At 31.8% G+C, this 15845-nt stretch overlaps 1 protein-coding gene across 2 annotated transcripts; it reads left to right on the plus strand.

Annotated features, from left to right (window-relative positions):
• Positions 1-54: 54 nt before the first annotated feature.
• LOC105342257 (TBC1 domain family member 23) lies at positions 55-15382 on the plus strand. 2 transcript variants are annotated; one of them, XM_011449148.4, is made up of 17 exons: positions 55-180; positions 3331-3439; positions 3976-4081; positions 4380-4584; positions 5692-5815; positions 7496-7620; positions 7748-7794; positions 7890-7993; positions 8872-8997; positions 9240-9335; positions 9570-9645; positions 10423-10560; positions 11638-11777; positions 12017-12135; positions 12430-12512; positions 12608-12743; positions 13410-15382. In XM_011449148.4, exons 1-17 carry the CDS (start codon positions 152-154, stop codon positions 13684-13686), a joined length of 2040 nt encoding a protein of 679 aa, XP_011447450.3. In that variant the 5' UTR covers positions 55-151; the 3' UTR covers positions 13687-15382. The 2 variants fall into 2 exon arrangements, with proteins under 2 accessions (XP_011447450.3, XP_011447451.3); XM_011449149.4 differs by having other exon boundaries at positions 12433-12512.
• The last annotated feature ends 463 nt before the right edge of the window (positions 15383-15845 follow it).

A 15845-nucleotide genomic window follows, 5' to 3' on the forward strand; every position in this document is an offset into this window, starting at 1 on the left:
AAGAACTGAAAATAGAACAAACATATATATCTATAACACTTATCACTTAAGATGCATTATTTGAATATTTTTACGTATATTTTATTTGATAAAGGAAATAGAAATATTTTACGACACCTTACATTTCAATTTACGACAACACGTCAAAAACATGGCGGACGGAATTGATGACACTAGCTGGTAAAGTGGTTAACTGTGGTTTTTCATCGTTTTCTTCGATCAAACCCCCAATATATCACACAATATCTCTTCAATGCAGTCTTTGTAAAATTTGAAACAACCTAATTATTTTTTCACGCATAGCTTTAAGCTTATTGGTCATGCAAATTTTGACAGGTCTGTTTGATCATGTGACCAGTTACATTTTTTCCAATAAACTTTATAAATAGGTGTTATAAATGAATCAATTAATTTAATCGGGATTTATTTGATATTTGTCAGTCAATTAAATACGATTCCATTCTTGATATACATATATGCTTCCTGTACAACCGATGGATATAGGCCAACTGATTCTTTAGATATGCAAGGGACCAATAAGTCTTGGTTCAGATTCGGCCCAACTAATGAACTTGATATTCTGACTTCACTAAATCTTTGGGCAGTTCTTTATAAATCATGCTCAGAAATTCTGTCCCATCTTTGGTTGTTTGTTTCTCTAAAAATTGTTATATTTGTGTGTCTCCTCCCAATATTTACTTTTATTGTGAAGTGAGAATTCCGGCATAGAAAGGTGTTTAAATTTACTTTAATACAATTTTATCATGAAGTAACATATCAAAAGAAAAGCAACAGTAAAAAATCCAGAAAATAAAAAAATCAGAGTCAATTTCTGTGGTCTTTAAAGGGGCATGATCACGATTTTGGTCTAAAATTACTTGTCCGATTTTAATGTTTACGATGCTTCAGTAAGGCATTTTTAAAATTTAGATTTAAAGAAAATAAACATTGATTTTTACATACTCTCGGAAATGGCCGGTCAAAAACGGGTCTCGGGGTTTTAAGAACTCTGTCGTAAATATGATCAGATCAGGGTTATTAAGTACAAATAACAATTCTAGAATAATTTCAAGATAGGTTTTATAACGATATATCTGGTAAAATCATGGATATAATATATAAGTATAAAGTTATAAACGTCCCAGGTATTTTAAAGAATTGCCAATATACTTTACATATACCATTATTTCAAATTTGCTTTTTTGAATATATGGGGCACACACTCAATTAAAAAAAAACAGTATCAAACACATTTATTTTGAACATTTGAACATTAATTACTTTTCGATAAAGTCAAATGCTTGTTTCTTTAAACATTGATTGATGGACTATACACATGAATTAGGTATAATAAACGCCTGATTTTACACAGTCTCATTTATTTTTTGGTTTCATCTGATAATATTCGAGTAGTTAATTATACAGAAATCAATTTACCAGTCAAGAGGTGTGAACCTCCCCCTTTGTTCACCAGACCCATGTACCATGTATATACATACCCCAGATACACATGTGTCTGGAGCAGTAGCTTCATTAGTTTACCCGTTACCTGTGTTTCGGATCATTGCGTGTTGAGTGCAATTATGTTATCAAAAAATGAATAATAAACATCTCTGTCCATGCAAGTGTATTGAAATCATCGGTAAAAAGGCAACGAGAATAGCAAATTTTAAAATCCTTACAAAGAAATATGACTCTAACAAAATACATACAGAAACGACATATAATAAAATTTAACGAGCTGATTAATACATGTACTTATATGATGTAGGATAATTAAAACATTGTCAAGATTTATTTTAAAAAAAAATCAATTATCTGCTCTTCTGAAAACAAACCTTGACTGCTTCACACCACCTTCCAAAAATTTCACAAAATTGTTCGATAATCTCACAGGACGTAGGTTCAAAATACCAGTAAAAAATCTTTTTCAAGCTGATTTGTCTATCTTTTTATTCATTTTAAGCACAAATAAACAGTTCCTAATGTTTCACTCATTCGTTTTAGGTCTGTATCTGGAATTTGTACTTCAGTATTCAAAATGTTATAAACAAACAAATTAAAGCTTTGTTTACATAGCAAAGAATTGTTAACTCTGTAACTGACTTATAACTCAACAGATGATACTCAAATTTTGGTTGCCTATTAAAAGATTTTTAGTCGTTTCGGCCTTTCCCACGTTTAACCCTCGATATGTTCGGACCCTAGTAGCTACGGCCCTTAGTAGTTACGTCCTTAGCTGTTTCAGCCTATGTTTTATTATATATGTTTTATTATAGAGATATTACCTTATTTTCGGACGTTTTATATATTATAAACAATGTGGGACATGTAAACGAAAACAGGGCGCAAGCCTTGTTTACATGATAAAGAATTCTGAGCCTTGTATCTTGCTTATAACTTTATCCTTGACTCTCAAATTTCACATGATCATTAGAAATACATTCCTAAAGTAAAGCATTGTATAAAATAATAAAAACAGTAAAATTGAATTTGACTAAAATCCTGACCATGCCCCTTTAAGAAAGGGATTTAATAGATAATTAAAACTTCATTGGAGTTATTGTTTTGCACATTTTATTCAGCTTACTTGTAATAAGCAGCCCTAATTATTTCATGAATAATTTCTCAAATAACTGTTTGGATAATAAAATATCTGTGAAAAGGTAAAGCGAGACATCACAGGCAATACGTCCCATGCTTCTTTTAGATCACCCTTTAATGTTAATAGTACCTAAAGGGAACATAGTTAGATACACTTTTAGCTCAAATTTTAAAAATCTTATTTTCCATAATTAGTGGTAATGTCTAGTAAGATGACCTTGGACATTTCAATTGTGTTACCAAAATTTCTATGCCAGAAGTCAAGTTACAAGCAAGATACAAAGCTTGTAATTCTCTTTTATGTTAACTTATTTTTGTTTACAAATAATAAGTACAGCTATTACCATGCCTTAAACAAAATAACTTAATTGTGACAAACAAGATAAAGTCTTCATGTTCATAAAACTTTATGCTGGTAAACAAGAATAAGCAAGATTGGAATGAAACTTTTACCAATGTAACACATATGTAAATACAAAGAAGACTCAAACATTTGTGTCCAATCAAACAAACAATTCTGAACTCTGTTTCACACATGTAACTTCTTGTCTAATGACAGTCATGTTTTGCTGAAGCATTGGAAATGCCAATGTTAAACATTCTATAATTAAAAATAAAAGGAAAAAATATTTTAAATTTTTTTGAGCTCATGTCTTGTCTATGTCCCTTAAAAAATTGGCTATGTTGATAAGTATTGTATGCTGAATTATTTCTTATTGTTTATAGGGTAACAGACCTTGAAACAGCACTAGTTGAAAGCTGTGATTTTGGAACTATAAGAAATATCTGCAAATGTCGGACTGTTCCTGATCATCTTAGAGCAGAGGTTTGGCAGGTAATGAATATTTATTAGTTTATTGACTGTAATGTGGCTTGAGACAGTGTGAAAAATTGTGCAATTTGTTTAAGTATCTTTCTTTAAAACCTTGTGACATTTTAGAAATATTTCAGGAGACGGCCTTCTTTGTGATATGTTTGTTGCAAATTACATTGCCATGATTAAATACAGTAAAACACGCTTATAAAGAAGTGCCAGGGACAGGCAATTTTGCTTCATTATAAGCGTAATTCATTATATCTGTCAAGTATAAAAGTTAAAACGTAATTAATTCACAAGGAATGAAAATCACTTTGCTGTAAACGTCAATTTATTATAAGCGTGTTCACGATAACTGTGTTTGACTGTATTTTGATATCATAGACTTCATTGGTACAAACACAAATAACCTAAGCCTGGAAGTTATAGTACATTTTTACAACTATCGATACGTAGAAAAATTTTTTTAGGTTTAAGACTTAATGGTGGGTCAAATCAAACCTAAAGTTGGTCATTCTTTTCTATAACATACAATATTATATTGGTCATTTCAGATCTGCCTTAATGTCCAAAATAAAGGGGATGCTCTCAGTGCATTTGATGGACTGTATGATCTGGATGAACAAGGAATTATCAGAGAAGATTGCAGAGCTCTAGTTGGTATGGTCATTATAGGACAGTTACTTTTTTAACTTTATTATCAAACAAAAAAACCAAAGATACCAAAAATTTCAAACCGGCGTAGTAATTATATTGAGGAACATGTCAGATTTTACTAAATTTATACAAGATAATTAGCACCTTCCCATCTTTGCTTGCCAAGGATTTTCAGTCCACTCCACTCCACTCCCCATAAACATGGACTGAAAACTCTTAGCTAGCAAAGATGGCACATTCCAGATTAAAGAAAATTGATAGAATGAAATAGTTACAGTATTTTTTTCTTTATTTGTTACAGACAAGCTGGGCAATGAAGAGGAAGACAAGGTGTCGATTGTCAGTGATCTAGAATCTATTGTGACATTTTTTTCAAAATCCAGAAATGAAAAATATTCATCAGAGAATGGATGGCTTGAAGTCATACAGCCACTGTTAGCTCTTAAATTAACAAGAGCCCAGATTTACAACTGCTTTTATTCCATAGTGAACAAGTTCATTCCTAGGTAAATATGAAGGTTTTGAATAATATTTCAAGGATAAATGTTACATGATTCTATGCTGTGCCCAAAGTTAATGTTTCCGCCACTTTTTTTTTTTTTTTTTCAATTTTTACAAAACTACCTGTGAAAGATGTACAATTGAAACCAATGAACGAGAAAAAATCCAAGATTCCTTCATTGACACCTCTGGCTCATCTACATTTTCACCTAGAGAAATTCACACAAATGAAAACAAATTTTTTCCAGAAATTTATGATGGGAAATGTTGACAATTTTTCTCCACTCAGAAGTCACTTGGAATACTTCACAGTTTTTTCAACGATATTGTCCGGGTACTTTTATGTCTGTTGCATAGCAAAATCCCTATAGACTTTTAATTCAAAGGGAAGATGGAGAGATGTAGTAAAATAACATCTCTTTTTAGTATAAAATTGCATCTAGACAACCAGGTATATGATACAAACACAATTTGAATATGGCTCCTTTTTAGGGTAAACAATTACATGTAAAGCCAACGTTTTTTGCATACCAGTAGTCTTTCAATTTTAATTATAACAGCACTAGAGATTTAAAAATGTGATCTATGCAAAATAAGAGCAAAGATACTTTGCATAGATTTTTATGCCTCCAACATATAATTGCCTGGGGCATCATTTCCATTATTTGTGTTCATGATGTCGGCAACAGTTGCACACATTCAACTCAAATTTGATATATGGATATGTCATAGTAATATGCCGGTCAAGTTTAAATTGGGTCTAGCTCTGATGATTTTTGACAGAGTTATGCCCCTTGAACTTAGAAAAAAAGAAGAATTTTCCAGTTTTCCTGTACATATGTACTACCTTTTGAACTATTTATAAAGTTGAAATTACATATGCAGATATAACTGTATTTTACAAGAAAATACTGGTCAAGTTCAAATTTTGTACAAGTCTGATGATTTTTAGTAGAATTATGCCCTTTGAACAAAAAAAAAAAGCAAACAACTGTGCAAATAAATGTTATACTAAATATGACATTTGACAATTTTGCTGCCTGTGGTGATATTCATGGCCTTACGACAAATCTAGTTTTAAGGAAGATCAAAGATTGATTTTATTTTGACAGAGATTGTGTGAAGGGAGGAAAACCTTTCCACCTGTTTCGATTGCTTCTACAGTACCATGACCCCGAGCTGAGCTCTTTCCTGGACACAAAAAGGATACTACCCGACCTCTACTGTCACTCCTGGGTAACTAGTGCATGTTACATGTTATTGTGCATGTAACATGATATTGTGAAATGTTATTTCTCCATTGCATAGTGTTTAGCCTAAGGCAATGATTTTGCTAGACTAAGTGCTTGTGTTGTCAGAAAAATTATTTAATATATGTATAGTGGTCACAAACTTTGGTTTTTCTATGTCATGATTTCCTTGATTCTTTTATTAATTAGTTGATTTACAAAGAAGAACACACTGTTACAAAATAAAGAAGTAAAAATCAATATGATAAAGAACTTTAAAGGGGCATGGTCACGATTTTGATCAAATTTTATTTTTAGGGTCTTCCGTCTTCAGCGGAAGACCCTACTATTATTCTATTGTTTCTTTTTCACTTTTCTTATTATTCTTTTTATTCTTTTTTTGTCTTACAAATTTTGTGCAGGCGATTTCTCGAAGATGGCTCATTCGATTTTCTTCAAATTTTGAGGGTTGATGTGTCAGTATCTGAAGTTTGTACCGCCGTTTCAATTTTTTGATAAACACTTCCGGTCGGAAGTTATCGTCCGTTTACGATTTTTAAAAGTAAATTTTGTCGGCTAGAGATCCAAAAAACGAATAGAGATATAGGGCTGAAATTTTCAGTGAAGATAGACATCCACTTAACCTGTTGCAACATGGTCATAAAATCGTCCGCCGTCACTTCCGGTCGTCACCGGAAGGAAAGATAAAAAATCGGTTTTTTCAACTTTTTGCTTTATATATATTTTTCTAACGGGTTGATAGAGACTCTTTTACTGATTAAGAATATGTAAAAAAATTTAAAATCGATTGATGCGTTCCCGAGATATTAAGCATCAAATTCCTGAAGCGAGAGTCCGATTAGCTCAGTCGTTACAGTGGTGGACATGTGCCCAGGCGACCTGGGTTCAAGCCCTGGGTGCCGAATTTTTTGTTTCCTAATTTTTTTGGCGTTAATTAACAATTTAGTCTTAAAAGTGAAGGATTTTATCTCATTTACTCAAAAATCGGACGGAAGACCCACTCGTTGCTTGCAACGAGAACGATCTAGTTCTGTTTTTATTATTTACAATGCTTTATAATGATCAAATGAAATTTGGGTGCCAGTCGACGAGTTTTAAGCAAGATACAGGGCTCACAATTCTTTGTCATGTAAACAAGGCTCGTGCCCTGTTTTTGTTTACATAGGTTCAATATACTGGTAAAAAATCTTTTTCAAGCTGATTTATCTATCTTCTTATTCATTTTAAGCATAAATAAACAGTTCCTTACAATAAACAAATTCATTTTAGGTCTAAGACTGGAATTTTCACTTCAACATTCAAAATGTAAACAAAAGCTTTGTTTACATAGCGGAGAATTATAAGCTCTGCAACTCGCTTATAACTTAACAAACGACACTCAACTTTTGGTTGCCTATTGAAAATGCCTAACTGAAGCATTGTAAACATTCAAATCGAAAAAATAATTTTTTACCAAAATCGTGACCGTGCCCCTTTAAACTAGATTCAATATACACAGTATAATATAGGTTATAGATATGAAAATTCATATACATGTACAAATCATTGCCTAACATTTCAAAAGCAGATTGAGCATTTATACATGTAGTTTCATGTATTTCATTAGTGCTGAGAAAGAGAAAATATATTTTTCATATTATTAATTTTTATTTAAATTGCTTTGTAGTTCAGAAGTTTGTTTTCTGCACCATGCGACCTACAAGTTATACAAGTGATGTGGGATGTGTACTTTCAACATGGGGACCAGTTTCTAACTTTTTTCATGGCTCTTGTCATTTTGGTAAATGCAAGGTTGGTACTCAGAATCTGGTGAACCTTTTTTGTAGCAGAACAAGTTTGTCTAGGTCTCCAAAAAAAAAATAAAAATATAATTTTTCATTTATTCATTCTGTTATATTGGTATCACTATCTTTTTCAGAGATCAGATATTGACTGGAGAATTGGAGTCCAAACAATCAATTGCAGGTAACAGAAGACTGAATTCAACAATACCATTACCTGTATGAATAAAACTTAACCTACATGATATATGTAGTATAATATTTTCCCCTTTCATACAGAAATGCTGGCATCCTTTCCATCAGGACTGGAGGCTGAAGACATTGAGGACTTCTGTGCTTTAGCACAATACTACGCTTCTAAAACCCCACAGTCGTTTAGAAGGGTAAAGATTGCTACAATGAATGAATTATTTTTCTGAGTTTTTAATCATGGATTTATTTTGTGTATGAAACAGTTTTCCTACTTAAAGTTATGTTTAGAAATATTAAGCAGACCACAATATACAGTATATTATAAAATAATATGTGTAATATGGCATGCCAAATTTGAAAAAATTAGCTAAACATAAGTTTCACAGTGTATGGACTGTAAACCATAGTTAATGATGTTAATCTATATTTCATATCAGTAGACCATTGTTACCAGTAATCTGTTTCAGAAGAGTATACTATTATTGACACTGAAAACAATACTTTGCAATTGCAAAACATACTTGTAGTTTATCTGATATACTAGTATATGGTTTCACCATTTGTAAACTACAGTTAACAATTCAAAACTGTAATTAACATTATGCCTGATATACATGATTAAATTAAGATTAACAGCTCCTAACTATAGTTAAGGAATGAGACTATAGTTTACAGGTGTTTGTCTATATTTATCAGCAAAATCTATCATAAATGTTTATTTACAGACAGATAAACATACATGTAGATTAGCATTCATAAACTATAGTTTCCAACATTAAATATGGTGTTACTGGTGAAAACTAGAGAGAACAAATCATTAACTACGTGGTTTACATAGTTAATGCTTTGTAAACTGTAGTTTACTGTTGATAAACATACATGTAGTTAATCAACTGTTAAACTATGTTTAGCTCATTTTTGTGAATTGGACATGCCATAGTTTTCTCAGTTTGATTTATTCTCAAGATACATGTAGATCATTTTCACATGCATTCTATATAATATTTAGCTCATTTGTGGATGTTGATAAAATGAGTAACCTGTACAGATAATGGATTTTGTTTTGCAGGATTACCAGAGTCCATTATTTGGTAATAATTTGATACCTGGAAAAGAAGAGGATCTACAAGTTTCACAGGCATTGTGTTTACCTGTGTCTGTGGCAGAACTTCTCCAAAACAACAACCTCGCAGGGGTAAGTACATGTTTTATCTTAAAAACTATTTGTTTACATGAATTTCTAGTTTCTGAAATGATTAGTTACCGGTACATGACAGCTCAGAATTATGCTTCTTGAAATTCAAACAATAGGTGAAAAGTAATTAAAATTTTGATATTTATAATTTTTTAAAATTTTTTATGTATGTTGTGGAGGTGTTACCTCCCAAAGAAGTACTGGTAATTCAATAAAAATAAAATGAGTTATTTTTGGTTCAGGGTGATGGTGTTCGGTATTTCGTGGTGGACTGTCGTCCCGCTGACCAGTACAACAGTGGACATTTGTCCACCGCATTTCATCTGGATGCTAACCTTGTAAGTGATTTGTTTATTTTTTAATGACTTGCAGATTGGTTTTCTATATTTTGAAAATTGATTTCTTTGTCAGAGGAAGAAGATTGCAACCTTTTGTAAACGTGTCATGAAAATGAATTTCTTAAAAAAATGTTATAATTTGAATTAGAATTAATTCTTACTGAATTTGATTTCTTATCTTGTTTGATTTATACGATTAGATGATTTATACAATTAGATGATTTATACAATTAGATGCTGCAAAACCCAAAGGAGTTCAGCACTGCAGTACAGGCATTACTTGCTGCCAAGCAACAGTCCATCTCTTCAGGTCAGTGCCTAAATAGATATAGAGAGGGGACATATTGTAAATGCCCCCCTTCTTATGACTTTGTTTAAGGAAACTTCACTGGGGTACAGGACAATATTTTAAGAGATATTTCATCAATAAATTCTAATAGTTTTGCAGCTTTATGCCTACCAATTAGCAATTTTTATTTAAGGAATCATTCTTTGAGTTTTATGAGGTGATAATTTCTGTCGGGAATTGATCTAATCCAACAAAGCCTGAGAGGCTTTATTATAGATTTGATCACACCAAGACCGAAATTATCACCTCATAATATTCAAAGAATGATTCCTTATTACTTATATTTATATAAATTTCAGCAGTTGTGCGATTCAAATTAGAATATTTAGTATGCAAACCCTGCTTGCGCCCCAACAATATGTCTTTTAAATCAATTGGACTACATAGTACAAAATCAGTTCATAGTGTTATCACAGATAAAGACACTGGAAAATGTAAATATTCAACATGAAATTCAATTTGTATATGCAAGGGTAAAGAACCACTGGTTGTAATGATACTAGTATATAGTTTTTTCTCCAACACAATGTGTTTCTAATCCCTTCCCCAATGCTCAGGAATAGAAAACACTTAACTTAAGGAAAAAATCACATATCATCTCAAGTCATAGGGCTTCTATACTTAAGCAACAGAATCAAAGTATAACATCTTGAAATAGTAATATTGATAGAATAGAGGTGTATAGTTCTGATATTTCTGCTTTATTTGGTGGTTGACCTTGGACTTTCGTTACTTCAGGCTCCGCTGCAGGAGGAGAACACCTGTGTTTTATCGGCAGTGGGAGGGAGGAGGAGGACCAGTATGTTCATATGGTTATAGCCAACTTCCTGCAGAAACACTACCAGTATGTCAGCTTTGCAAAGGGAGGCTATCAAAGTATGCACAGCAACAATATGTCAAGTATACAAAAAAGGTGTAAATCCTACACAGTCATGTACAGTATGCGAATTTAACACCAGATGAGTCAGTGTTTTGATCAATGATTGAGGAGTATATTCAAGGAGTATATTGTTAACTTCCTGTCTGACCATCTGTCATTCTGTTCACAACCTTTAAACTTCCTTATACATGTAACTTATAAAGGAAGGAATTTTGATTCTTTATTTTTGGTGAAGTTTTATACATGTATGTGAATGAGAGCTAAGATATTTTTCACTCAAGTCTACTTTTTGCCCATTTTTATCAGGGGAAAAATATTAAAAAGTTTGTCGTTCAACATATGCCTGGCCATCTTAGCCCTTAAAGAGTAATAAGCAAGCATTTAAACAAATCAACAGAGCCTTTAAGCATTAAGTTTGTCAGTGTTGCTTTAAATAAAATTTTCTAAAAAAAAATCTGAATACTGTTTGCTCAGAACATTGAAATCTTTGGCAAGGCTGACAACTTTTATTAGCTGTCAGCCCTGGATATCCAGCAAGTTTTCTGACAAGTTTCAAACACTTTACTATGGTGCATGTGAATTGGTATGGGTATATACTACAGAAGATGAAGAATTTTCCCTATCGTTTAACCATGAGATTAAGTTTATAAATGTATGACTATATTTACTTTTAGATTAAAGTTGATTTCCATCTTCTACTTTGTATGTGCAAATTCTCTCAAAAGTTTGCATATTTAAAAATTTGCACAATGTGAAAAATTTGCATGATTTTTTGACTAGAGTAGATTTATCTGTATTTTTATTGCTGCAAGGTACTTTGTACATTAATTGTACTAAAGCTGGTGAAATGTTTTGCTTGTTCAAGTATGTTTTCACATTAATGATACAGAGAGATAGAGAGTGAATTTTGAAATGCAGTACATGTAGATGTACATGCAGCACTTTATGAATCTTTGTAAACTGTACACACAATGTTTGTAAACTGTATACACACACTCTCACCACTCTCACATGAAATTCCCTTATCATAAACTTGAAATTCAGCATTACAAGCACAACATTTCTGTTTTCAGGTTTACATGAACTGCTAAAAGATAGACTCTCTGAAGGCTTATCCAGTCACAATCCCAAACATTGCATAGTCTGTAACCCCGATGCATCACACAGCTCTAGTGATTTGGAGAATGGCGAGGATTTTCATAGATCAGGAAAGGTAAAAAATTACAGCCAAACTCCTTAGCTCCTCATTGATAACCTTCATGTCTTCAAAGCATATGGTGTAAGTTAGAATGTGATGTCATTAAGAATGCAACTCCTGATAAAATAAAAATTAATAAAGTTTTACTTGATAAAAATGTGAAACCTTATATAAATATACCAATACATGTAATGATATTAGAGGTCTAGCAGAGTCTTGAGCTTAGAGTGTCACACAAATTTCTCAATTTGCAGGAGGAAGAAAATGGGGAATCATTTTTTGGAAAATTAACCTCTACTGTCAAAAGCAAGTCAGCTGTGATGAAGCAAAAGCTAACAGATTATATAAAGAATGAACACCAAACACAAGAAAGGTGAGTCTTTTAATGTCACCATCAAGCAGGTAAGAAAGGTAACTCCAAAGCACTTGTCTGATTTTATTAAGTTCCCACAGAATATGAAAATGATTGTACATGTAGCAAGATATACCGGGTACACGTATCTGTTTGATAATATATGATCTTCAAAATTCAAAATCAGTATTGTTGAAATGCATTGAATGTCTGATGAGTCCATATAGAATGGAAATGTCTTTTCACACTTATAAGATACATATTTGGACAGAACTTGTACATGTAGTTCATGTTTTGTTTTGTGATTGTTCTCAGCAGGCATGTCAGCAATACAGATCGTGTGGGCAAAAGATATAGAAACATGGCAAATGTTTTCTCTATTGGAGATGATGATGATGGTAAAATTTTTACACTACAGTCATTGAAATACCAAAAGAGGAAACAATTTACAATAGAACAAATCTGACATTGGCTGCTTCTTTGTGTTTTGTAGGTGATGAGGTAGGTGAGAACTCTTCAGATGATGACAGAAAGGAGGTTGTAAATGTAGAAGTCTGGCTGAAGAAACCGGACATCAAGTACTCCTGTAGATGTCAAGAGGTCATAGGGAATGGATATATGTTTCCAAGGTCAGTCATCCTGACTCATTAAGTCATATTGCTAAAGGTTAAGTGAATCACAGTAAAACATTTAATTTAGCTGCAACCAATTGTGGAAGAACATTAAAAATATTACCATGACAGATATCAGCAATTAACCAGTACCTTTTGTTGTAATGGTACAAAGCTAGAACTACTTATAATTCTAGATTATTTTTATGCCCTCGCCATGAAATGGTCAGGGCATATAGTGTGACCCTGTTCTGTCATTCTGTCCTTCTGTCATTCTGTCATCTTTCACTTTTTGATCATTATCTAAACAACTGTTGCACACATTCAACTGAAATTTTATATATGGATGTATTTTATGAATATACAGATTGAGTTTGAACATGATTTTTGACAGAGTTATGTCTCTTGAACTGAAAAGAAAATGAGTAATTTTGAGGGATTTATAACTTATTCTGCAATCAATGAAATGTTATACATGTACTAAATTTGGCATTTGAAATTTGGTCGCGTGTGAGGCCATTTGTGGTGTTACGACACATCAAGCATCAATTTGAAATAGGTTGTTTTTTCATTTTCGACAAATTTTTATCTATTAAAAAGTATTTCGAATATAGTTATCACAGGTTGTTAAATCTCGTTTGATGTTTAACAATAATATTTTTAATCTGGATGCTTTTTTTGCAGTCATTTACTGGTAACAGATACTCATTTATATGTGCTCCGAGAAATTCCAAACAGAAAGAACATGGCCCACATTCAAGCACGCCGAGCTCTAGGAAGTGTCGTGAAAATAACATCGAAAAGGAAACACCCAGACTTTGTGACTTTTAAATATGGTTCGGTTGATGGAGAGGAAATCCAGGTGACAGACATTGACAGATTCTTGCTCCCACAGGCAGCAGAGGCAACTAAAATCATTAAACAACAGATTATCAAAGTGTTGGATGCATTAGACAGCTGATTGGTCAATTACTGAAGTGTGGTTTTTTTTCTAAACTGAATTCTAAGAATGTGTGAAATTATCTACATGTACTTGTAAATGTCCATAGAACAAATTATGATAAGTCTTACAATATGGTAAAGTAGCAAACAGCTTTTCCAAATGAAGAATATGACAGTGTTTTAAATATCTAATATAAATCTATATTCCTACATGTAATACATGTACATTTCATTCATGCAAGCATAATTGTATCATGTTTCACAATATTATGAATGTTTTTAAAAAAGTAAAGTATGTAGAGTTTACAATGCTATAAAATATCATCATACAGTGTATTGCCTTTGTTTCTGTAATGCAGTCCCCTTGACTGTGTGCTGCATAAGTTATTTTTAACATTGCATATCAGACTTCTTTGTTAATTTTGTATAGAGGTATAAGTATGTATTATTATATTTACTTGTATTTTATTTATTTCTTATTGTTTATTTTTTAAGATTAAACTTGTTTTCTTTTTTCCTTTATTTGTATCAGTTTCTTATAGTTATGATATATTATCAATACTCTTTCTTTTTTTCTTTTTTTGATTCTCTATAAGATTCTGTTGCATTTCTGTCCAAAATATGACCCAAAGTTTAAAAAAGTAATGCAGATATATTCCAAATAATATTCCCCTTTCTTCTGCACATTCAGAGCATTCTGAGTCACCAAACACATGTCTAGAAATGCTTTTTTGTGTTTCTAAATAAATTGTCATTGGACCAAGGGCATGATGCAATACACGGTGAGCAAAATACAATAGAGATACAAAGAAAGTGTAATTTTCCTGCTTGGATTTAATATACACCCACCTTGGCTTATTATTTTGTTATTATTTGTATTTACTCAGTGGCCTACTTGTACATACAAAAGTTATGTCATCCTCAATGATTGTAATAGGACTACTACTATGCGTATATGTAGCTAAAAATGGATTTTGTGACTCATTTGTTTTAAGCAGAAATGTGGTCTGCTGTGTTTTGAAAGCTGTTCTTGTTTATTCATATTTGTAAAGTTACTGCAATGCAATAGTGCATTATCTGTCAAATCTACTTGATTTTGATCAATTAAAATATCTTTAAATGAAGAAATTCGAAAATTTTGTAGTTATTATGATTGCCCTTCAATAATTTCTATTTTAAGTAAACTAGTAATTATGCACTTAGGCACCAGATGACATTATAAAAAATAGTTTTGGCATTATTATAATTAGGATTCCAAATAAGACAAACAGGTTGACATGATAAACAGGTTTGTGGGTTTCAAATTTTTTTTTTTCAGTTGATTTTTAAGAATTATCTGACAATATCAAAAAACTGTGATGTGTTTACCGACTTTTTGTTCTATTTCTGCGTTTCGAGGAATTCCGAGTTTCAGTGTTGGTTGTTTTGTCCTGTTTTTTTTAATGTTTAATCTGTGTACACTTGTTTTATTTTGAACAGAAACACCACACACAAAGTCACTCAGTAACCTATTTAATTATAAAATTTAGATGATATATGAAAAATTCAAGATGTCATCTTACTTTGAGACATGTTTAAGACAACAAAATGATCTCTTGAAATTGAGTTGGTTGTGCATAAAAAATTGAATACTTTTCAATGGTATTTCATGTATGTTACTATGACAATTAACCACTATTACAAAGATATTAATCCTCTACATTTTGTATAATTATCTTCTTGAGAAAAAACCCCAGCTTATATGTTCATTTATATTAGCGTTGCTAAAAGTGCTTTCTCTGTTATAAATATTCCACAGTAATAGAATCATAAAAAACCTTGAATTTACTGTATTTGTGACTTTTATAATGATAATGGTTTAGTATCTGTAGACAAAATCTCCAATTTATACCGTAGTGATAGATCATTCCATGATTTAACATGGCTGAACATGATTTGCTTGATGCTTCCATTAATGTGACAAACACTGTATCAGATTTAGATGGAGGCAATCATTGTCTGTTTGTTTCAGCTGGCCATTGTTTGCATTGTTCATTGCTTGCCTTTATTACATAATGTTGTTGTTAGTGAAGTGTTCTTCTTACGTGATAAAATTAAATCTGAATTGGTTTTTAAATTCTACATTTGTATGTACAAAAATGGGTGCATGCAAATTTATGTTAATACAACAGTTGTATG

The sequence above is a fragment of the Magallana gigas genome, chromosome 2 (genome assembly GCF_963853765.1).
Source record: "Magallana gigas chromosome 2, xbMagGiga1.1, whole genome shotgun sequence".
Taxonomy (NCBI): domain Eukaryota; kingdom Metazoa; phylum Mollusca; class Bivalvia; order Ostreida; family Ostreidae; genus Magallana; species Magallana gigas.

Excerpts from the sequence above, each read along its gene's own strand:
- LOC105342257 (XM_011449148.4), top strand. The coding sequence starts at position 152 with ATGGCGGACGGAATTGATGACACTAGCTG. Across the intron at positions 181-3,330 it reads GGAATTGATGACACTAGCTG|GGTAACAGACCTTGAAACAG; the intron begins GTAAAGTGGTTA and ends TATTGTTTATAG. Across the intron at positions 12,513-12,607 it reads TATTGGAGATGATGATGATG|GTGATGAGGTAGGTGAGAAC; the intron begins GTAAAATTTTTA and ends TGTGTTTTGTAG.